Source organism: Chanodichthys erythropterus, chromosome 5 (genome assembly GCF_024489055.1).
Source record: "Chanodichthys erythropterus isolate Z2021 chromosome 5, ASM2448905v1, whole genome shotgun sequence".
NCBI lineage: Eukaryota > Metazoa > Chordata > Actinopteri > Cypriniformes > Xenocyprididae > Chanodichthys > Chanodichthys erythropterus.
Window position 1 is genome coordinate 10,401,536 of NC_090225.1, and position 26,096 is coordinate 10,427,631.

At 36.4% G+C, this 26,096-nt stretch overlaps 1 protein-coding gene across 2 annotated transcripts in view; it reads right to left on the reverse strand.

The window, feature by feature from the left end:
- ablim1a (actin binding LIM protein 1a) overlaps window positions 1-25,140 on the reverse strand; it is a 48,064-nt gene extending 22,924 nt beyond the window's left edge. Inside the window, exons 1-2 of one of the 2 annotated variants that reach the window (XM_067386035.1) lie at window positions 9,892-10,044; window positions 4,024-4,158 (exon numbers count right to left, since the gene is read on the reverse strand). In XM_067386035.1, coding sequence (XP_067242136.1) covers window positions 4,024-4,158; window positions 9,892-9,913 — 157 coding nt within the window. In that variant the 5' untranslated portion in view covers window positions 9,914-10,044. Of the gene's footprint in view, window positions 1-4,023; window positions 4,159-9,891; window positions 10,045-24,904 lie in introns of those variants that run through there. The other variant, XM_067386034.1, reaches the window with a different exon arrangement.
- Between the last annotated feature and the right edge of the window lie 956 nt (window positions 25,141-26,096).

Genomic DNA, 26,096 nt, shown 5'->3' on the forward strand with positions numbered 1-26,096 from the left:
TTATAATCAAAATCTTATGGTGTGTATACATAGGGGAAATTCAGGGTGATTGGGACACTATATATATTATATTACTTCTTGAATTACTTCTTCAAATAAGTTACTTTGTTTTCCCATGTATGGACTGACAGCTCTCCTGTCCCTATGTTGAGAGAAATCAGGAGGAGTTGTGTGCACTGTGTGAATATGACGGTTATTCTAAACTAGTTCTAGACTAAAGTTCTCAAGGGAGTGTATTTATGGGTATAATATATATGTATATTTGGAACAATAGTTGGTGAGTGAATTTTTTTGTTTGAACCTTAATGGCTTGTTTGTCATACATTTCTCTTCCTGTAACAAGATAATGCAGCATAATTGGTGCACTAGGAATAGCAAGTGTAAAAATAAACCTCAGTGGAGGACAATGGCCAAACCATGATCTTGAGAAAACATAATAGTCAGAAACCTTGAAATGTCTAAAGTGAACCAACAGGCTCTCTGAAACACACTTAGAGCTCATTGTGTTTCATTTTAAGGTCTTAAGAGCTCCTTCAGCTACTTTCTGTTTGGAGTCTTGTTGTCCACAACACACATTAACAAAAACAATACTGACAGGTAACCATCTTTCATAGCTTTCCGCACCTCATCCTGGGTCCCCGCTGGGAGAATAGCGGCCGTGACTAATGCAGGATGTGCGATTAACTGAGAATATGAGCGACTGGCAGTAATAAATGTGTACAATGTGTACGTAGTGCACAGTAAAGCTCTGCAGTGCTGTTATGTAACAGACTTCAGTGATTCTCACAGCCTTACACGATCCGCTCTGATAAAATGAATTTATGCACTGCCAAAACTTCTGCAAGGGCCATATGAGGACAACGCCACCCTACGCTAGGCTTACGGATAAAGCGAGAGAAATATTTATTATAAATATGCAAATTACATTTATTCTTTTAATATTGAAATATTTTAATTAAAAAAAACGTAAAATGGCGTAAGCGCAAAAAAGACTGTGTAGTACACATTTATTAAAAAAAAATAATAAATCATCCCAATATCTTTAAGTTAACCTGCAGCTCAACAACACAAGCAACATCAAGCTAAAGGGAATAAAGAATATGACAGCGTCTCCTTTGAAAATGTGGAAATAAGCACTGAATCATTTGATCTGATAGAATAAATGAATAAATAATGAACTTGGTAACAACGTCCTTTGACACATTTCCTACAAATCTGACTTTCATCTCTGGACGACCCAGACACAAAAGAATACATTAACTTCAAGATTCAGACTTTAAACTCTCATTTAATAATGAGCTGAGCTCTCTATGTTTTAGCTTTACAATTTCATGCATATACATGCCTTTAAGAAGTATAAGAATGATTATCTAGAAATTAGCTAAATATAAACTCCAAAGATAGATATGCAATTGGAAAACTCCAAAAATTTGAAAGCATGAATTTAACTTTCTGTGATTTTATTTTTACTGTATTATTTGACATAAGTTAATTTCATATGTTAAAAGTGAACTAAAACGTGCATTTTATTTTTCAAAAACAACTTTGTTAATACAGTACATGTTGGTCTTTGTGTACATGATTCAGTGGTACATCACATTATGGAAGGTTGTGTTCAGATGGCCTATAAACGAAGAATACAATGAGCTAGTTGTCTGTAAACTGCTCTGGAGTGATTAGATGATTAGATAAGATGATTATCATTACACAGATTTGCAGTAAGAATGACATAATCCCTGAGGGTTGTGAACACAAAGTAGATGATTAGCTCTTACGCTGATTATCTGCCCTGATCACTATAGGTCATGTTCAAATTAAATTCTAATGTCTGTGAGGTTCAATCCAGAGTTGACCAAAAATAGTATAATATCACATATTCATTATCAACTGGCCTATTTAAAATTCATAATCTGTTAAATCCCTAGTCTAAAATAGTCACTCTATCTGAGACAGTGTCAGAGTCTCTGTCTGTGAAGTCTTAAGAGGTCAGTTAGGTCAGAGAGAATGACATGAACTCAGTCCCCTTGAGAAATACAGGCCCAGGAGAGATATTAAATATTCAAGATATATTTGAGATGTTTCTGCAGTTGAAGCTGAGGGATTCTGTGCCCAACTGAAAACAAAACAAACAAACAAAAAAAAACAATCAGGTTACCTTATTATGCAAAAGTAACATACAAGTAACATGTTACTTCTTAATTAAAGCAATTACTATTTAATAATGTTAATAATTTTAAGATTTTTAAAATGATTCCCCAACCAACCTTGCCATCTGCTTCAGAGTACAGAAAGAAAGCATTTAATAAATTAAAATTAGTCGTTCATTTCATTGTTCCATTATGTTGGTATGTTTGGTCACTACAAAATTCCCATACATCCATTTGTGTTATTTCATTTCAGTGACTATTATTCTAAAATGTGAAAAACAGATAAAGAATAAGTAAGTCTAAACTTTTGACTGGTAGTGTATATACGGACAAGGCTACTTCCACCAATTAATCCCAAAAATTGTCATATGCTACATACTAGATGTCACTGTCACTTCACACTGCACTCACATAGCAGATCTTACATCATAATGCTGATCTCTCTGCTGCTCAGTGGTACAGCGGGACAGAGAGAAAGTTGGATCGCAGCTCAGGCAAGACAGGATTTACTTCGTAATGTAGGACTATTATATTCAGGTCTGCATCTTTATAATAATTATAGAAGGAATAATTAAAGATATTAAATAACAAAAAAATAAAATAAGGTAACACTTCATTTTAAGGTAATTGTATTTACACGTTAATGCATGTACTAACTATATAGTAATAACAGTAAATTATGCATAATTACAAGTAACTAACTGTAAACCAAATCCTAACTCTATACTAAGTACATTTAGCTAATTAATATTACTCAGTACTTATTTGAGTAATTACAGTATAAATACATCCATAAAGTGTAACCAAATATAATAATACAATCATGTTTAAATTAATTATAGCATGGCACGCCACAAGACACTACTGAAACTGCTTAAATTTCATGTTAAATGCTGCCATTTCAACAGTGACCCAGTGTTGTTGGTGACATCACCTGTCCCTATAGAGTTAATGCTATATAGACTACAAACACAAGTGGGTAGGGTTTGTTCTTAAGACTTAGATTCTGAGAAACACATGCTAAATAGGTCAAGCCGGAACTCATCTATAACACCCTTAACAATTACACAGTGATCCTGAATTTTAAATGGAGAGGCGAGTCATAAGAGACTCACACAAGAGTCTTGTGATTTATAGGAAACATTGAGCAAAACAGAAACTGCAGCATCTCAAGCAGAGAGGATTTGACTATGAATATGCAACCAAAAGCTTGAAACCTGTGAAACACGTCGATTTCACATTTCACCCTATCTTCACCCCATCTGTAGATTTTCTACATTGTGACATTAATTTCATGACAGTTAATCACATTTCCTCCATATATATATATATGTGTGTGTGTGGGTGTGAGTGTGTATGTATATAATGTATGTATGAAGGTATTAAGATGAGTTTTTGTCGATCAAATCAAAAGTGGAAGAAGCTAAATACAGGTGTAAACGGGCTCTAAAAGTTTTGAGCTTGTCCACTTTCAACCACTTCCAGAGGTAGTCGAAAACACATTTGACCAGATTGCTTTTGTATTGTAAATGCTCATGTGGTTGAATGTGTTCTAACAGCCACAAAATTCTGCCTACTCTCCACCTACTGACCTAATGCTTAAACATTTGGTATGAAGACGAAAAACGTACCAAGAACAATGTTCTCTCACTATTCCTGATTTCTAACACTCACTCAAAGTATTCACCGTGGTCTTGCTGCTGTCAGAGCAGAAATGAAAGCTGATTCTCTCCGTGTGTTTTTCCATTGTCTCCAGGCATGTTCATATGTAAATTGTGCGAGCTTATTTCATCCAAAAAAAAAAAAAAAACACAAAAAAAACCGCCCATGTACCCTCCTCTCGAAGAAATCATAACAGAAGTGGTCATTCACTAACCTTTGCATGTGAAGCACTTGATGTGGAAGTGTTTGGCCTGTACGCGTAACACCTCTCCCTTGCACACCTCGCCACATTTAGCACAGCGTATCAGAGGCTTCTCCGTCTGGTGGTGAGCTTCTTGTGTATGGGACACTGTACAGAAAGAGAAAAAAATGTTTTGTCATGGTCTGTACCAGTACCTAAAGGGTGACAGTGCAAGTATGTGTGGAATATGAGATGCTTGTGTAGAGCTACTACAGGTAAAATACATTTAATTCTACTATTCTGTTCAGTTACATGGTCCATTTTGGTTTGTTTTACAAAATCAAGCTTAAGTACACTACCATTTAAAAATTTTGGGGACAGTCAATTTTCATTTTTATTCAGCAAGGATGCATTAATTTGATCAAAAGTGACAGTAGAGACCTTTATAATATAAAAAAATAGGTCACTTTGGATTGGGGTCCAATTCTCACTAATAACTAACTAATAACTATGACTTTTGCCCCAATAAACTCCTAATTACTGCTTAATGTACTACAGTTCATAGTTGTTAAGTTTAGGTAGGAATTGGGTAGGATTAAGGGATGTAGAATATGGTCATGCAGAATAAGGCATTAATATATGCTTCATAAGTACTAATAAACAGCCAATATCCTGGTAATATGCATGTTAATAAGCAACTAGTTAAAAGTGAGAATTGGACCCTGAAGTGTTACAAAAAAATTATATTTTAAAATAAAGCTGAAAATTCTATTAATAAAGAATCTTGAAAAAAGTATCAAAGTTTCCACCAAAATATTAAGCAGCACAACTGTTTTCAACATTGATAAAAATAAATGTTTCTTGAGAAGAAAATCTGCATATTTCTGAAGGATCATGTGACACTGAAGACTGGAGTAATAATGCTGAAAATTCAGCTTTGCATCACAGGAATAAATGACATTTTAAAATATGTTCAAATAGAAAACCGTTCCTTTAAATTGTAATAATATTTCACAGTATTACTGTTTTTGCTGTATTTTTGATAAAATAATTGCACCCTCCATGTGCACAAATAGACTCTGTCCTTTCCAAAACATGAATAATTCTGACTGACCCCAAACTTTTGAACGGTAGTATACATCAAAAAACAAGCATCACCGCACCTTAAAGTCATCATATAATGGCATATAAAATAGGATATTCAGCAAAAAAATCAAACTGCAATCAGTGCAGAAATGTGAAAGTCAGCAGGGCCTACAGACTGTATAGATACACGCCTCTACTACAGCAGATCATGTACCTTCAAATATCCCTTTTAAAAACATCACCTCCTCACCTCAGATGTCCTCAAAACCTGATTATCAATTCAGCACTGAGAAGTACTGCACGAACGAGCATTTCTCATTCCCCTAGAGAAAGAGTTCAGCAGACTGAAACACACAAAGCTTTTACTATTACTGATCTACATTGGTTTTCCATTTATTCTGTGTTAGTTTCAGGCTTCACATTATCCAAAACTTATCCAAAACATTATCTACAATTATGAGTGTTATTAAAATGTGACAGCAGGGGCTTGAAAGGAATAGATCATGCAAAAAAATGTAGAATAGCGACTTTCATTATCTCATGCCATTTTTAATCCATATTCAAAATGACAGGTCCTTTTACTTATGACACACACAAATAAATGCGCTGCATCTGAATTTGCCTACAGTATGTGAGCCGAGTAGTATGTCTGAATACACAGTATTCATAAAACAGTAGGCAATCCATTACCTGGATGACCTCCTACTTCCAGCAAGATTCTGGAGTGTGCATTCGATGGACACTTTATTATCCCATGAGGCCTCGGGAGAGGATTTATGAATGGCAGTGAAGCAACGCAACTGACGCCGTAGGTAATATGACAGTGACAACATGGTGGATAGGACATCCAAATTTCATTCATAATACTACACACATTATAATATTTAGAACTCACTTTTTTAATGGTCTGGAAGTAAGTTTCAAACCAAATGTAGTAACTATTATACAATATGCGATTTCAGATGCAGAGATGGTGTTTCACAACATGTGAATAATGATTTAAATAATTTACTTGCATTGTTGATGATATGTTCCTTTAAAGTCACATTGAAACAGAAGCAGCTTTTTCTTCTGTATTGTGAAGTACATCTGATTGAAACAAATTATTGAAAACTAAAAAATGTAGGGTGGGTACTTAGTTCTATTCAGTGATTCCTGATTGAATGGAGGCACATCTGAATGTGAGCTTGTAGTCGATTGTATAAGGGACGGGTTTAAGTGGACCAAATGATTGTCCAGTATACATCATCAGAAAGAAATCGGTTGTCATTATGCCAAATTATGACATTTTGATGAAAAATTACAAGGTAAAAACTATGATGGATGGATTAACTGTTCACAATAAGATCAATAACATGCATTTAGAAAACAAAGGTGAATTTTCATTTCATACCGACTGTACTACTACAGCTGCAAATGAAGATCAAACTTGGTTTTTGATTGAATGGTAATATCATATCCACTATAGAGCAGTGCAACCCAAAACCTTCCCAAAATCCCTAAATTAAGGAAGCATCTCTCAAGATACCTCCATTCCAACCCATCGTTCCCTCTCTCTGTCTACACTAATCCAGAAGGAGCGACTCATTCTGTCCCGAAGTGTTGAACATCAAACACAGACAGTCCCTGCACTATTGAATCAGCATCACAGGGAAGGCCTGGATGTGTGTGCATGTGTTCCAGTGCATCTGTGTTGGATAGTACGAGTCTCGCGGGACATTAATTTCGCAGACGCAGACTTTTTTCATACATATTTATGAGTCGACTCTCTTCCCCTGCCCCCTTTCCACACCCTCTTCACCCTCACATCCCAGGCTAAACAAAGCACTGGAAAGTGGGATCAGAGCCGTATCTCTCACTGCCAGAGATGAAGCATCATATCCATTACAAAGCATTATGAACATTATGAAAATATCAGTGAAAGTACATTTAAATATATATTTTTCAGAAAACAAGACTTAATATCTTAAGTAATTTTCCTTCTCAAGTAAATATATTTTGATTTCAAGTCAACATGAAATCAAAATGGATACTAGTTAGTTTTTTTTAATGGAATATTTATTATACATGATTTATCAGTGCACATCTTTTTTTTTTTTTATTCATGTGCTCTAATCTAATAATCAAAACAACTTCCCTCCCTCTTGCAGCAACACCTTTCTCTTCTCTAATGAAGATCTCACATGAGATCCACCAATAGCAAACCACAACCATACAATGAATCCCTGATGGAAAAAAAAAAGTCCTGCCCTACATTTTTTTTTGTTTGAGAAGCTGTTTCACTTGGATATAGAAAAAAAGAATGAGATTCGTATTAATGCAGGAGATGACAGTTACCGTACTTCAAACTCTTTGTGAAGCTTTATAAAACACTTCCTTCACACAAGCAGGCATTTATGCTGATTAAGCTCTGAAGTGGCACAACAAGATTAAGTGGGCCGGGCAGAACAGTTAACCTCCAGCTCTGAGAGCCAAGCATTACTGATATTACTTCAGCATCACGGAGACTACAGCTCGATGGACTCACTCTCTACTGTCTATGTAGATAGCTGCCTTGACTGGAATGAATCTTGATTAGTGTATGATATGGAATGCAGTTCATTTCAATAGAGTTTTGCATTGGCATGTTGCTAAGCTAATGGCACAATACACACTACAATACAGAACACAAAAAGACGCTGTAAAATAGTCCAAAATACAAAAAAAATGGACAAAAAAAAAACCTTGGTATTAGCATTAAATATATATATATTTTTGGGACACTAACATGATGGTAATACCATGGTATTCTTTGAAGAACGTAAATTCCAAGCTACATTATACCGTTCAAAAGTTTGGGATCGGTAAGATTTTTAAATGTTTTTGAAAGAAGCCTCTTGTGCTCACCCAAGGCTGCATTTATTTGATCAAAAACACACAGTGAAATATTATTACAATTTTAAGCAAGTGTTTTCTATTTGAATATATTTTAAAATGTAATTTATTCCTGTGATGCAAAGCTGAATTTTCAGCATCATTACGCCAGTCTCCACATGATCCTTCAGAAATCATTCTAACATGCTGATTTACTGCTCAAGAAACAATTCTTATTATAATCAATGTTGAAAACATGAATAGAAAGTTCAAAAGTACAGCAATTATTTGAATTACCATCTGTTTTCACGGTGTCAGCAATATGCGAGTGCAAGGAACAAACAATATAAAATGCTAATAATAAAATGCAACTAACCATATAATCATGCGCAGATATGATAGCAAAAGAAATGCACTAATCAACTTTCATAAGTGGATAGATATTTTGCTGGTTGTGTAAATTCATCTGCAACTTGGAAGAAACTGTCCAAATTAGACACATGCCAGTTTTTTAACAGTACAAAAGGTAAAATAATTAAGAATTGTTCATTTGAAGCACATTTTGTTTACTTTTACATTATAATTTTGTCAGTTTTAGCAAAAAAAATTGCTTGTTACTTGATGTCCAAAGTAAAATATGGGTCCTGAATCCTAAGCATTTGAGAAATATTTGAATAAAGGCACACTGACATCACCATTTCTTAGTACCGTGGTACTACAAAAGTACTTTTTGTAAGAGCATGTACAGTGCAGACACTTTTCATGGAGCATCCCAAGGTAACACTTTATTTCGATGGCCCACTTTAGACATTCTACTAACTAGAAGTAACTTTGCAACTACATGTCAACTTATTCTATTAACCCTAACCTAATCTAACAGTCTACTAATACTCTAATGAGAGTTAGTCGACATGTAGTTGCAAAGTTACTTATAATTAGTAGAAGTGGACCATCGAAATAAAGTGTAACTTAACCCAATACTGTAGTATCATAATATTGCATACTTTCAAATTACCATTGATTTTAATGAGTAAAAGGGAAAGAGCTAATTATATTTTGAAATAAATCAATACCGAAAGTCTGTAAGGATGTAAATCTATGAGGACAAATCTTAAAATATTTAACTTAGTTACAATGTATAAAATTTTGGTTTAATCATAAATATTTGTGCTAACAAAGATGCACTTTACACTTGCAGTCTTTCCTTTGTAGTATTGGAAAAAGACCTAGTAAACATCCCATTCATATTCATTTTAGTCAAAGACACAATGCAGGAAACTCTGCGTCTCTGCAGATGAACTGCAGCAGGGATGAGACATCTTTAAAAGAGACACCCTAAAACCGAAAGAGGCCACTGCAGGCGAGACACAACAATGGACTCTACCTTCCTGTGAGTGTTGCTATGGCGACGGCTGCGGGCTGCGTGTGTGCACCTCACGGTTCTGCGTCCCATATAGAACTGCAACACTGCCGAAACAACGGCGACAACAGGAGACGTGCCGCTAACTCAATCCGACAATGAAATGACCGACAGCTCTGATCCAATAACCTGTGGACCTGAGAGGTGTGACTGCAGCAGAAAGGACTCTTTCTCTTATATAACAGTTCCTATGATTCAAATAGCTCACCCACAGCAGCTAAATCCAAAAAACCTGGACAGAATCTAAGATTATCATCCTATGTTTAAGAAATGAACCACAAAATACAGTGTCAGAATCCCATTAAATAAGAGGTGAGATCCAACCTGCATCTCTGCAGATAAAGCATGCTGGGACTGATAGCGGCGAAAGAACAGCATGTGATTAACAAATTCACACTTATGATAAACCTCTTGAAAGGTATAAAAGTGACTGTTTTCTGAGCTTATAATGAACTATTTACTCTAAAAAGTGTGCAATGTGACCACACTAAGATATAAAGATGGTCAGGAACTCTCACCAAAACAAACATACACTCAATTACCTTTCTTCTTGACCATGACCATCAGTGATAAGTGAAGATGGATCAATAATCAGCCCTGGCGGAGTCGTATCCAGTAAGATTCAATGCCGCATTCAATAAGCTAAGCATCCAGTGAACTAATACAGATTAATAAAAGAGAGAAACGTGAATAAGAGAAAGCTTAAACGTCTCCTAAAACAACAGAGGCAGCCCGGCGCGTGCCTGCTCCCCTGTACCCCTCTGTCTCCTCCTCCTGCCGCCCCCACCCCTGTCCCATCCCCCTTTTCTGTCTTATTAATTCAAGGACTCGCCCATCTACCTCTGCAGTCTGCAGTTAGTTGCTTTGCCAAGCAGAATTTATGAATATAGCTGCCAATTTGGCTAAATTAAGCAAAAGCAAGCATTAAAAAAGGTTATGTGGTTCATATCAAAAGAAAAAAAAAGAAAAAAGAAAAAAAGTAATGTGGTTCATTTGTGTTAGAATATTAAAGGTGCCCTAGAATTAAAAATTGAATTTATCTTGGCATAGTTAAATAACAAGAGTTCAGTACATGGAAATGACATACAGTGAGTCTCAAACTCCATTGTTTCCTCCTTCTTATTTAAATCTCATTTGTTTAAAAGACCTCCGATGAACAGGCGAATCTCAACATAACACCGACTGTTACGTAACAGTCGGGATCATTAATATGTACGCCCCCAATATTTGCATATGCCAGCCCATGTTCAAGCATTAGACAAGGGCAGGACGTCTGGATGTGCACAGCTGAATCATCAGACTAGGTAAGCAAGCAAGGACAACAGCGAAAAATGGCAGATGGAGCAATAATAACTGACATGATCCATGATAACATGATATTTTTAGTCATATTTGTAAATTGTCTTTCTAAATGTTTCGTTAGCATGTTGCTAATGTACTGTTAAATGTGGTTAAAGTTACCATCGTTTCTTACTGTATTCACGGAGACTAGAGAGCCGTTGCTATTTTCATTTTGAAACACTTGCAGTCTGTATAATTCATAAACACAACTTCATTCTTTATAAATCTCTCCAACAGTGTGTAATGTTAGCTTTAGCCACGGAGCACATTCAAACTCATTCAGAATCAAATGTAAACATCCAAATAAATACCATACTTACGCGATTAGACATGCTGCATGACGAACACTTTGTAAAGATCCATTTTGAGGGTTATATTAGCTGTGTGAACTTTGTTTATGCTGTTAAAGGCAAGCGCGAGCTCCGTGGGCGGGGAGCGTGAGCATTTAAAGGGGCCGCAGCCTAAATCGGCTCATATTTAATGATGCTCCACATTCAGGGGACACCTTAGACTTATATTACATCTTTTAAAAAGACGTTCTACGGCACCTTTAAATATTCAAATACTAATATTAAATTCAAATAGTTATAGTAAAGTGTGTCATTTCTTTGGCATTAACATCAGCAAATGGAATTTAAAAAAATTATGATTTTTTTTTTCAAACAGGTTTCCTAAACACTCACCGCCTGCTGTTAGTTGAACAAACTTACACCATATAGGTTGAGCCCATTTCAGCCCCAGGCTGGTCGGGATGCTCAAACCAAAAAAGCTGTCAGTACTTTTACAAGCACAATTTTGATCTTACGATCATTTCTTCGATGTGTGTTCGTGTGATTGATAGAATGAATGTACACACAGAAAACGAGCGTATGCCTCTCTTTCAGATGTGAAATCTATAGATCGCAAATGATCTTGAACTTGCGCGCAGCTGAATGGTTTCAGTTCTCCGTGTTTTAAACGACACCTAATTAATGTCATTTACATATAATGATCACCATTCATCATCCACATCCTTGGCGAGCTGCAAGAATAGATTAGATTTCCAAAAACCTGCATTAATCTGAGTAACTACAGTGAAGCTTTTGAATTATACGGAAAACAAACAACACGGCGGTCTCTTTTAAATTAACCGGGCAAAGGTTGACATTCAGCTGCTGAATGTATGTGTGAGTGTGCAATTTCTTTCTAGAAAAAAAGATAACTAGATAAAGTTCCCACCTGAAGCTGCGAATTTTTAGTGTGAGTGCATACAAGCATGTCTGCTTCATAATACAACATTAAAGCTACCTTTTAGTGAGCAAACGTGCCACCCTCGCCATGTGATGGCTTGGAATTCCAATGGGAATCGGATATGCGTGTTTAGACATAGGTCCCATGTCCAGAGATCGGATATGTATCGGATTTAAAACCACATTTGGAAGTGGCTCAGATCGGATGCGAAAAAAATCGGATCTCGTGTGGATTTTTGTGTCTACACGTGTGCAGATAATTCCGATCTGTGTCAGATGTGGGCAAAAGATCAGATTTTTTGTGCCAGTGTAAACGCAGCCACAGTGTTGACATTTTTCAGAGGATTCAGCAGCACAAAACAGCATATTAAGCTTGGATTTTAGCATCAATCAATTAATAACAATCACACTTTTCACCTTTAAATGTTTTTTTTGTTTTTTTAAATATAATACATTTCACTGAAAACAGCAAAAAACAAAAAACAAAAAAACAAAAGCAGCTTTAAACACTAAACAGCTAATAAAAAAAAAGTAAATGTGCAAAAACCATGTGCTCAGTGCATGCTGCTAGTTATAAAATAACTAAACTGCAATGTCAGCATCTCTGCTGAGAAAGACCAGCTGTGCCGTCTTTACCTGACATATCCTTACAGATCACAAATGTTTGTCTGGGATCATGACAGCAGACATGGCACGGTCAACTATAGATATCCCTGTGATTAAGCTGTGATGATCCTATTAGCCACATCACAGTACAACAGCTGTCTGAGTGAGTGACACTCATTCTCAAAGAACTACATCAGCAGGAAGTCTACTACATGATTCTGTGCGCAAAAAAACTCCACCGAGACATTCAAAAATAGCTGTGAATTCTGACGAAACAAACAAATTTGCAAGTAACATATAAATTACAAATAATTCACTATATATTATAAGTGAAGTTTTACCAGTGACGGATTCTTTTTTTCCTTTTTTTAGAGGGCTCTTAAGGCAGGGCAGTTTTTCTTTGTCGGCCGACTAAGTTTTCAAGGCCAGAACACACCAAGCCGACGCCGACGAACTAGCGGCGACGAAAGCAGACTGCGAGGTTTGCTCACGTCAGTATGGGAGGCCAAACGTGCCACTTCTAAGGCTAAGCAGGCGAAGGATAAGGTGCAGTCTACCCTTACGTCGCCGTCAGACCGTGTCAAATTTTGAATGTGATTGATAAAGAAAATACGAACACATACATGAGGGTAAGATATTAATTTATTGTGGTGGCAACGTGCCCCTTCTCCGGTGTTGGTCTCACGAGTCTGTGTTGCGAAGTAACCTTTCTCCTGCGTTAGTGTCACACGTCTGTGATGCGACGTACCCCTTCTCACACGTAAAAAGTACACGACTGTTTCCTTTGGTTGGTAATCAATGGCACGAATCCGCCGTCAGCAGCGTCTGTGTCTAAACAGACGTCAGTTCTGCGCCTGCGCGAGATTAAATGCTTTTCCGAAACAGCAGGCGGCAGTGGCTGAACAGCCAATCAGAATGATCCGATGGCCCGACAGACAGACGAGCTCCAATGCCGATTCAACATTTCGAAACGGCCGAAAAAAGGCAGACGAGGACCAACTTCAGCCGACGGTGCAGAACACACTGAGAAATCCTTGTTCGGCCGACCAAGAAAAACTGCCCGACCGTCGGCTTGGTGTGTTCCTGCCTTGTGTTCCGTACCTTCGGCTGAAATTGGTCCTCGTTGGCTTTTTTTCGGCCAATTGGAAATGTTGAAATGGCGTCGGGCCATCTGATCATTCTGATTGGCTGTTCAGATACTGCCACCTGATGGTTCGGAAAGGCATTTCATCTCACGCAGGCGCAGAACTGACGTGCTACTTGGCAGTCGGCTGCTGAGTGTCGGTTTGGTGTGTCAGGGCAACTTTGGACACAGACACTGCTGACGTGAGCCAACCCCGCAGTCTGCTTTCATCACCACTAGTTCGTTGGCATCGGCTGGGTGTGTTCTGGCCTTTAAAGGACTTTTCTCTGTCTGTTGCCTTTCATTTTGTTCATACATTCAGTTTTGAATGGGTTTATCAAAAATAGCTGACACCACAATAACAGAACAGCAAAAACCTCCCAATCAACTACATAGCAGTATGGTTCACAAGAAAACAGCCATTGCAACAACGTCCTTTATAAAGCGGCACCAGATATTTTAAAGGTTTAAAGGGGGGCTTGACCGAAAAAGTCTGAGAACCACTGCAAACATATCTCAAAAACAAATCAGAATGCAAATTTCTGCTCATCAATATCTATGTAAGTTACTAGTAAGTGTCATAAAAAAGTTACTTTTTGATGTCACTAACTTGAAAAAATTTGAAATCTTTGGCAAATCCAATGATTGTTTCTTCTTTAAAAGCTCTCATTCAACATTGTAAACATAGCTTTAGTTCCAGGTGAACAATCCCTGAATGCCAGCCAATCAGAATTAATCTGGAAATTTCAGAGAGCTTTTTCTGTATAAAATGCATCAGGCAATCAGTGAACAGGCGATCTGTTGCCATGCCATGTAAGTCTGGATCAGAGGTAACCTGAGGATCATCTACCTGAGGTGGCAGCTTGACCTCAGAACACATCCTTGACATGCCTAGAAGAATCAATGAACACTTTTCCGAAAGCAAAAACATACTGGTTTACTGCATAGCTGCAAAGCTAAATCCTCTGGAGAACTAAATTTATGCAACTGTGTTAATGTGTTATTTTCACACAAATGGTTAAGGTGTGCTTTAGAAATGGGCTTGATTCCAAAAGACAAGGAGGTTATGTTTTGGGATAAAAGCATCTGCCAAATGCATTTATGTATAGGAAAATGGATAGTTATATTAATAATATCTGTTGTAGGTTCAACTTGCATGATGTCAACATTACATCTAGCATAAGATAGGATTGGCTAAACCACAGCATATTATTTTCACTATATTTAAATTTGTGCAAAAATTAGGAAACATTTGTTTTGGTAGACTAATAATAGATGACTAAAAGGGCCTTAGACTGAGGTCCTGGGGCATATTCCGCCCCATTCATAATACAGTCCTTTGGATTTGAAATTGTTTCACATGAGTCAAACTCGTGCAATTTGTTTGAATCACTGTGCAAAAGTACTGCACTGTTAAATAATTATGACTCACTGTTATTTAAGAGCATTTTCATTGATTTGTCATGCCATTAACTTTTCCGATAACACCGCTATAAGACTCCACAATTACTGCATCTTTCTGCCCTTCTCAGATGACCTTGTAAAAGCTCTTAGTTCTCCACAATAATGTCAGGAAGTAAACTCTTCTCACTGGGCCAAGTGAATCTATAAGGTTTATTTTGGAATGCCAGGATGGGGAAAATGTGAATTGAAAATAAATCGACAATACAGTTAAACAGATCACAGAAATCTCGAGAGTTTATTTTTTTAAACTACTTTTAAATTTATTTCTATGTTTAAAAAACATAGAAATAAATGTACATTTAATTGTGCACGAGTTGTTTCATTGTCACTATTGTCTACAAGCGACAAACAGCAAAATATATATATATTTTTTTTTTCACTAAGGCTTCATTTATTTAATGAAAAATACAGTTAAAAACATGCAAAATAATATTACTATTTAATATAATTTGAATATACAGGCATCTCAAATTAGAATGTTGTGGAAAAGTTCATTTATTTCAGTAATTCAACTCAAATTGTGGAACTCGTGTATTAAATAAATTCAATGCACACAGACTGAAGTACTTTAAGTCTTTGGTTCTTTTAATTGTGATGACTTTGGCTAACATTTAACAATGACTGTGGAAATGACTGTGGAAACTTCACACTGGACTTCAAGCAACATGGTTTCTGTGCCTCTCCACTCTTCCTCCAGACTCTGGGACCAGGATTTCCAAATGAAATGCAAAATTTACTTTCATCTGAAAAGAGGACTTTGGACCACTGAGCAACAGTCCAGTTCTTTTTCTCCTGACCCCAGGTAAGACGCTTCTGACATTGTCTTTGGTTCACAAGTGGCTTGGTACGTGGGATGTGACAGTTGTAGCCCATTTCCTGAAAACGTCTGTGTGCGGTGGCTCTTGATGCCTCCAGCTTCAGTCCACTCCTTCTGAAGCTCTCCTAAGTTTTTAAATTGGCTTCTCAAGCCTGCGGTCATTCCTTTCACTTGTACACCTTTTCCTACCACACTTTTTCCTTCCAGTCAACTTTCCATGAATATGCTTTGGCACAGCACTCTGCGAACAGCCAGCTCTTTCAGCAATGAACCTCTGTGGCTTACCCTCATTGTAGAGGGTCTTGATGATCGTCTTCTGGACAACTGTCAAGTCAGCATACTTCCCCATGACTGCTGTTGGGATTACTGACCTAAAGCCAGTATTTATACCCTGAGAATGGTAATTTAATAGAACTTGAAATTAAATAATCTAATAATTTGAGATACTGATTTTTTGATTTTGATGAGCAGCAAGCTGTAATCATCAAAATGAATACAAAAAAGTCTGGAAATATTTTACTTTATGTCTAATAAATTTAGAATATATTTAAGTTTTACTTTTTGAATTAAATTACAGAGAAAAAAGAACTTTTTCATGATATTCTAATTTATTGAGATGCACCTCTGTATTCTTAAATGTCATTTATTCCTGTGATGGTAAAGCTAACTTTTCAGCATCATTACTCCAGTCTTCAGTGTCACATGATCCTTCAGAAAAATTTGAATATGCTGATTTGCTGCTAAAGAAACATTTTTAACATTATCAATGTTAAAAACAGTAGTGCTGATTAATATGTTTGTGGAAACTGTGAACTGTATTTTTATTCTGGACTCTTTCATAAATAGAAAATTCAAAACAACAACATTTATTTGAAATAGAAATGTGGAAAGTTCCTTTTCCACATGCCACTGTGATCTGTAAATCTTTACCCAAACAAGAGTTGACAAGCAAATCCCAAGAAATCTGAAGACTGTGGATGGAGGAAATCTGACATGCTGGATTTGTCTGATGGTTGTAATACCAGAGTAAAGCCTTTTTGGTAGCTTCAAGCATCCTTGTAAACGGTTACATAAAGTTTACAGTTACATAAAACTCATTTTCGAAAAGCAATAACCATTATTTTTTGACATTATGTACTGATTGATAAATTGCATAATGCCCTTTCCTCCTCGTTCACACTCACAAAAGTTTTATGTGTTAAGATGTTTCCTGGCACTTGGATGAACACTACCTCTTGATTAGCATAATTAATTACTTCCATCCCATTAACAGCATGTAATCCCTTTTTAGCAACTGAGACATTCACTTTTATAATCTGCTTTAGCCCACCTACACTCAATGGAAACTCACACAGCACCACTAACATGAGGGAAACATGTCTATTGAACGAAAAGGGTCGGCAAACCATTGAAGATCTATTTGGACAGCGTGATCTCATTTGTATTCATACAAAAATTGCACATTTTTGTACGTTTGGTTAGATAGACACTGATATGAACAATGCTATTATGTATTGGCAGCATCTATAGCCTTTTACATGTATACAACAAACTTTTTTTTATTTCTCTCAGAGAAAGACCTTTTAATGAAGGAAATACATCCGGTCTTTCTCTGAAAAAACAAACACACTAATCAATAACAAATAAAATAAGATCAAATATACAGTAAAATCAATTTAAGAAATTCTTGAATTTAATATTTTATGCAAGCCAAAGTATTGCATAGCCTATGTAAAAAGATTAATGTTAAAAAATCTTTCCATATAAAATTATATGAATAATAATGAGATCATGTTGGGCAAGTTACTCTAAAAAAAGGAATTATATCTTGAGCAGTGTAATTGGATTACTGTACTAATTACTCTCTCTAAAATGTATTGCAATACTTATTACTAATTACTTTCTAAATCCCATATCAAACTCGACCAGCTGAACAATACAAGAGGCATGCAACTTCTCTTTTAATTCTTTCAAATAAATAATAAAAAATTGCATAAATTATTCTTAAACTGACCAAAGTATTTAAAGGGAGAAGTTTATATTTATAAAACAAAACAAAAAAAACAAAACAAAACAAAAACATTTTAACATTAGACCTTAAATTCTGATGTTAACTCCACTATTGTATTAAATAGAATTGTTCTATAGTCTATACCGGGGTGGCGAACTCCGGTCCTGGAGAGCCTCAGTCCTGCAGAGTTTCGCTCCAACCCTGATAAAAACCTCACCTGTCTATAGCTTTCTTGCAACCCTTCAGATCTTGATTAGCTTGTTCAGGTGTGTTTGATTAGGGTTGGAACTGAACTCTGCAGGACTGTGGCTCTCCAGGGCCGACGTTCGCCACCCCTGGTCTATACAGTATTTAATGCAATTACATCAAACTGTAATTAAATTACAGAACAATTAAGAGTAATCCCTTACTTTACTTTTCAAGGGAAAAGTAATTAAATTACTTAGTTCTGGCATGAAACTCTAGATGGCGCAGGCTGGTCTTTAACTCATTTGGCGTTCACATCATTATCTACATACACTAGCACAGCTGATTGGTTGCTGTCGCATCAGCGACCAATGAACCGCAGCTCAACTTTCAAACAAATACCGGTAGTGTTGCTGTTAGCAGTCTGCAAGGTGCTTTCAGAAACCCTTCCCCAGCTCCACCTGTATAGATCCCCTATGGGGGTTAATTCACGTATATGTTACATATGCAGCAGCATGTCTTACATACTCACAACAAGTCTGTGAATGTATTGGCAGTATCAAGTCTCTGTACTTGCTCTGCAAGCAGCAGCAGCAGCAGTGTGACAGATCTATTCCACCAAGACCAAATACATTATCATTGCCATATCCATTACCATGCCAATCTCTCTGTAAGTTGTCATGACAGAATTACAGTAATTACTTAGTAATGCATTACACCCAACACTGACTACACACTAGGCATCTTAAAAATTAACAATTGAACTTTACAATTACCATTGCTCATTTGATAATGGGTTTAAATTTCACTGGTGTCTGGAGCAAACTAATCTAAATGATATTCAACTTATGAAAGTATTATGCAATGAACAAGAGATGTGCAATGCTAGGTTTGAAGAACAATATAAAGCTTAACCCTTCAGCACAACCGTTCATACCAGGTGTCAGGCTCTCGGTCAGGTAGTAGTCTTCAGGGTTGATGAACGGCAGCTGTTGCATCACAGACTGTTTCGGAATGAGGTACAGCACTTCTGCCACACGTCCATCTTCTATGACAGACATGCGTTTGATGGAGTTTGTGCGTTTGATCCGGGTGCGATCCACCTGCTGACTGCGTCCCGAGCCGCAGAGTTTCCCCAGGCTGTTCAAAGTGGGAAGGGACGGCATGGCTGTGGTGCACAAGTCGTCCTCAAAAATACATAAGCTTGGCCAAAAATGCTTTAGGAATTAATTTTCTCCACAACAGACTCAATATCCAGACTAAATGATGACCGGTGATCTCCCAAAAAGCCCTTTGACCCAGCGTTCAGGGGCCACGTTCCAGCAGGTGAGTCTGCAGACAGGGCCAAACTCCAACCAAAACCCTCTGATCTTCAGATAAACAAATCTTAAATCTTCAACCAAATGCTTAATCGTCACGATTTAGTGGTTGCCAGATGCAATCTCAGGCGAAGACCACAGGTGAACCCCAATCCAGAGTGGAAAGTAAGAAGTGGCTTGGATAGCTCCTTGCCTTCTCCTAAGAGGATTAACCCTGACGTCTACCCCATGATTATCTCTTGGCTAGACGATGCCACCAGAGCTGCTGCACAATCGACCCAACTAAAAATACCCTGTTCTTGATCCAAATCAAGAATGGTCACCTTTAAGACAATTACCAAGCCCTTATTCACACATTTCAATGCTTTTTTTAGAAATTGCTGACTGTTTTCTATTAATACAATTAAAATAATGTATGAGATTATCTGAAATCACATCTGTGCAGATACTGAGAGATATAGATTAGTAATAATCCCACAAACTCCTTTAAATCTTTAATCACAGGATTTTCTAATTTAGCCAAAGAAAAGCGCCATCAGAATGAAACAATCTGAAGTAACAACGATAAAAAGACTATGATTATGGCAGCAGTAATCAAAATGTTAATTTTTCATATATGCTCACACAGTCCGTATTCTTCTTGAGCAATACAATTTGTGATATTTATATGGGATTGCTGCACTGCTTGTCATTTATTTTGACCTTCATCAAATATTGTAACTACAGCTAAATTTCCTGTTGTGCTGCCTGGCGAACCTTCATTATGGGTTTTTGGGCTTTCTGCCAATTTTCTGGATGGTAAACAGCGTTGGCATCCAACCAACAGAAAAAATGAAATAATTAAACAAAAAATAGTTACATGAATAATAAAAGATTAAATAATTTAAAAGGAGAGCATATAATAACATTAATATTATTAGTCTGACATTATGAAATTAGGATTAAAGGTGCGGTAAGTAGATTTTGAACAACGCTGTTGGACATTGTCAACCCAAACAAATCCACCCCTCTCTTCATTGCTCCGCCTCCAAAACTCACACTCCAATACTAACCACCCTGCTCCGAGTCAGTCTTGAACCCTGGCCCTATCGTTGCTGGCATTTGAGGCGAATGCACTACCAATGTCGCTAAACACCTAATTCTCTAGCAGTCATCAGTGTGCAGTGGTTGAATCCAGAGCACATAACCTTTTGTAACACCCACAACCAGACAACAGACTAGATTAGTAACTGTAACTCAAACATTGTTTAGGAAACTAATCCTGTACAAAGAGCAGTGTTGGGGAAAGTTACTTTTAAAAGTAATGCATTACAATATTGCGTTACTCCCTAATAAAGTAACTAATTTTGTTACTTGGTTACTTTTTAGGTGTTACATTACTTAAGCGTTACCTTTCCTCACCTAGGCTGGGCTTGCTAGTTTGTTTTTTAATAGAAAAAAGTTCTATTTCTGGCAAATGTAAAGGCCCTTTCACACCAAAGGTGAAATGAATAAGCCTCACGCAATAGAAAATCTTAATTAATGCGCCTGTACAGTAGAAGGTGCAGCTTTAACAAGTAACAAACCTTTCAGCTGTGATTCCATTCTGAACTGCAGAAGAATAGGATGCAGGAGAAGAAAGTTCAACAGTCTTACTTCAGCAATAAAAACAAAAATGAAAACACAAATGTGATGTGTATCTAAAGTCATTTTTGATATTATGATTGAATTGGTCAGCAGCAAAGTTATGGGTTAATAAAGTGAGATTAAATACATAAAGTATTATTGCAAGTTTGTATTTCACTGCTTTTACACATTTTGAGGAATACTGAATCAGTTTCTGTGCAAGTGAGATGAGTAAATGCCTGCTGACATTTAGTCTAGAACTATAATAACCAACATGTTTACACACAGTGCACATTTCTCTCAACATGGAGACAAAAGAGGTGTCAGTCAATAAATGAGAAAACATTACTTATACAGTACTTATACTGTTACTTTTATGAAAAAGTAACTCAGATATTTTGTTGTAAAGTTAAAAGGAATGCATTACTTAACTAATTATTTGAAAAAGGTCAACTGAATTACGTAACTCAAAAGTAATTGAGTAACTGATTGTGTTACCCAAACATTGTCAAAGAGCTTTGTTTTAGTCACTGTCATTGACTGACCGAGATAATGCATCAAACGATGGCAAATCCTGGAGAAAACACTAACCTACTACCTTTATGAAATTACACAGTAAAGAATCAGATTTAAGAGACCCCGCAGAGGGTCATTCTGCACTCAGAAACATTAGAGAGGCTGTGGCTCAGCAGTTTATACTTATTAAACAGACACAGGCTCTGTTCCTTCCTACAGTAATGCATATGCAAGCAACATTTTAAGAAAGGTTGTACAGAAAGGTAATTATCTTTCTTTCTAAGATAACAAACTGCTGCATCATATACTTATCCTTTACAGAAGGTAATAAGATAATGCAGTATATATACACGTGCACTCAGAATGTAATTTATTATTTAATTTAACCAAAAATTGTTAAAAAATGAATTAATCTATTTTAAATTTGACTATTTCATTAAATATTTCTATTTTCTATGCATATTTTGCTCTGAGTATCATGTCATTATCTTAGCAACATAGCAGCTCATAGCTTTTTGAAAAGAGCCTCAAAGGGTTTAGCAGATGCTGATACATTTTCAACAGACTGAGGCGGATTAGAGTATGCATGTAATCTTTAAACTGTCAAATGCTGAACATAATTTACATGTCAACTGAAAATTAGATTTTAGAGGGAGGGGAGAAGAGAGATGAATTTAGAGTGATGGAGATGGAAGAAGGTTAGAGAGAGAGGGAGAAAAAGGGATGAACTTGCATTTCTCACAATGTTCCTCTGCTTCTGAGTGATATAGGGCTTCATAAATATTAGAGCTCTGCTGTCTCTGTTATATGAAGCTCTCTTCCGATCTCTCTCAAGGCCCTTTCACGTGACTCATGCACTGCTTTGACCTCATCATGAAAAGTGTTTAAAAAAGTTACACAAAAAGGGCTATTTTACAAGACTGTTAGATAGCAAGATAATGGGAAATGTACCTTAAACATTTAGAACAGAAAAAGTCCCTGTGCTTTGATAGATCACAGAAAGAAAAAAGAATGTGCTGAATGTTACATTTTACAGTCTCTGGAAGCTGTAGGTGAACTTAAATTAGTTCAAGAAAGAATTCAATGCATTGGACAATGCTGGTGTGAATCAGTGAAAGGGCCTTCAGGCTGAGTGGTTTTCAATAGAAGAAGACAATTCAGAGCTTATTTAGCCCATCTGAAACTCTCTATATTAGCTATATTTAACAGTATACTCACTGTTCAGTACGTACCTTGGTTTTAAAGTCACTGTTTGGTATGGGTTCGGTACAGCAGGTGGGGAGAAAACTAAACGTAAAATTGCATTTTTTATTATTAAACAGTGGTTTACTGAACAAATTGTGTTTTTGTCTTTAAATATATTAAATTAAATTATAACTAAATGTTTCATAAAGATAAAAAAATTATCTTTGCTGATGCTATAAACTATGTAGGGAGCCCTTACTTGAACATTATGCTACTATAATATTAAAGGTTAACATCTGAGCCCAAACTATTAGCCTAAATTCAATCGCTATTTATTTTTAGATATAATAATCAACACTCAAACAACAAATTGTATGCAAACATGTAAGCTGCACATAAGGCGGTTTTTGGATTAACTTTACAATGTTGCAATGTAATGCATTCGGTACACACGTGCACCGAACCGAAAGCCCTGTACCGAAACGGTTCGGTACGAATATGTGTAACGTTACACCCCTTACATGAATAAAAAGTATTTATTAGTAATGCATGTATCTGGTGACTGTTGGGTAAATTGTCTAAAACAAGTGTTTAATTCTAGAAATGTCTGTTATTAAAGGTGTTGTAAGTGATTACACAAATACACATACACACACTACCATTCAAAAGTTTTAGATCGGTAAGATTTTTTAAATGTTTTTAAAAGAAGTGCTCTTCTGCATGTATTTGATCCAAAATACAGCAAAAACAGTAATATTGTGAAATATTTTTACAATTTAAAATAACTTTTCTATTTGAATATATTTACAGCATAATTTCTCCAGTCTTCAGTGTCACATGATCCTTCAGAAATCATTCTAATATGCTGATTTGCTGCTCAAGAAACATTTCTTATTATTATCAGTGTTGAAAACATTTTGTTACAGTTACAGTAACGTAACAAAGAATAGTAAATACAGTAACAAATTTGCTCATGGTTATCTCATGTAAGTTAATACATTAACTAATGTTTAACTACCGAACCTTATTGTAAAGTGTTACAATTTATATACAGTTTTGATCAGTGCAGTATTATAACTCCAAAACCACTGTAATCCTAAAAATTGCCAAGTGACTTCCAGCTGTTTTTGTTTGTGATCTCAGCAGATGCCAAAAACTGCTACATCATCTTAGACTCTACTCAACTGATACTCGAGCTCTGAAAACATCTTAAACATGCCTCAAACTTGAAACATGAACTTGGCATAAAAACAGCAAAAAGACTGAAGAATTTAACATGCTCTTGAGTGCTGAAATCATCCATCCACTGATTTCAGTTAAAGGAATAAGTCAGCCAAGAATGAAAATCATCATCATTTACTCACCCTCAAATTGTTCCAAACCTGTATGAATTTCTTTCTTCTGCTGAACACAAAAGAAGATATTTTGAAGAATGTCGTAAACCAAACCGTTGATGGGCCCTATTGACTTCCATAGTATTTTTTTTTTTTTTTTTTTTATACTATGGAAGCCAATGGGGCCCATCAGCTGTTTGGTTACCCATATTCTTCAAAATATCTTATTTTGTGTTCAGCAGAAGAAAGAAATTCATACAGGTTTGGATCAACCTGATGGTGAGTAAATAATGACAGAATTTTCATTTAGGTGAACTATCCCTTTAAGAATCTGCTGTGATATAAAAAGACTGAGCAAAACCACATTAGCACCACATAGCAAATTAATGTGCAGGACAATGTCCTCTTCATATGTTTTAGATACCATCTACATTGTTTTATCTTTCAGATTTGTATTTTTTTCCTTTCACACACTCCCATTGAATACCATGTTCTCTATACACATGGGACCGGACGAGTTTGCTGCTTCTTCTGTGAAGTGGACCATACAGCAAATAAGCTTAGCACAAACTAACCCATCACATTAAAAGCAGAGGTAGAGTGAGAATAAATCTCTCTGCTGCACAGCAAACCTCCCCATTTCACCTCAAAAAAACTGATCCAGCTCCAGCGTACATATCAGAGACAACTCCCTTACAAAGGAAAACAATGATACATGAACACCAACCAAGCGTAAACACAAAGAAAACAAGCCTACTATAGAGATAAACACATAAATCACATGCACAAAGACACTGGGATGTCTGAGACAGTGCTTACCATCAAGTCCGAAGCAGGAGGTAATTTTTTGGGCGTAGTTGCACAGTCCATCGTAAGGAGGCTGTTTTTGCTGGTGCACTGTACTCTTATCCCCCATCTCTACTAACAAGCAAACACACACTCTCACCCTTTCAACCTCACACACTCACAGGACGGCCCCGGCAGGACATTCTGAGGCTGCGTCCTCATCAATAATTCACATTTGCACACACGCACACCAGACTCGTTCGCCCTCGCGCACACACTCACGAAAGTGCTGAGGCGATGTGTCCTCACTGCATGCGTTCTGGTGTCCGGACTGGGAGGAAGTGGAGGAGGAGACTCAGGTTACCGCGGTACCGGTTGCCAAGGATAGGCCAGTGATGCCGCAGTCTAACAGGTAGAAGTCTGCTGCCCTGGTGCAGAGGCAGGGTGGGGCATTTACAGGATGAGCTGCGCTACTGTCGGACACAGAGATGCAAGAACACACAAACAAACACACACACACTCCCATCCAGGATATTGTTAAAGAAAGGCTCTCCTCTAGTTGGCCACTTCAGATTATTCAGCAAGGTTTGTCAACCACTGTGGAAGTCGGTTTCTGTCACAGTTGATTAAAAATTGTGATTAATGTTAATGTCTCATAATATTTTTGAGAAATCATTATGAGGTTTCTCATTATTAGCAAAAATGAAAAGTCATAACTACAAAATTGTTTCTGATTATTATTAAACAGTAAGGCTTAATATCCCATTATTATTTCTATTTTTAATATCCCATTATTATTATTATTATTATTTTTTATTAATTGTTTTTTTTTTTTTTTTGGTCAGCTGGGATGAAAACAACTTCCACAGCCTGCAATAACGATCAACCGATATTGTTTTATGGCCGATGCTGATATCTAGAGTGGAAGGTCGCCAATATAATGCGAATGCCATTCAAAAGTTTGGGGTCAGTAAGATTTTTACTTTTTTGATAATTAATTCTTTTATTAAGCAAGGATGCATTCACTTGATGAAAAGTGACAGGAATTACATAAACATTGCTACAAAAGAGTTCTATTTCAAATAAATGTTGACTTTCTATTCATCAAAATTCACAAAAATATTAAGCAACACAACTGGTTTCAACATTGATAATAATAAGAAATACATTTTAATATATTTTAAATTGTAATAATATTTAATTGTTTCTATACAGTATTTTGGAT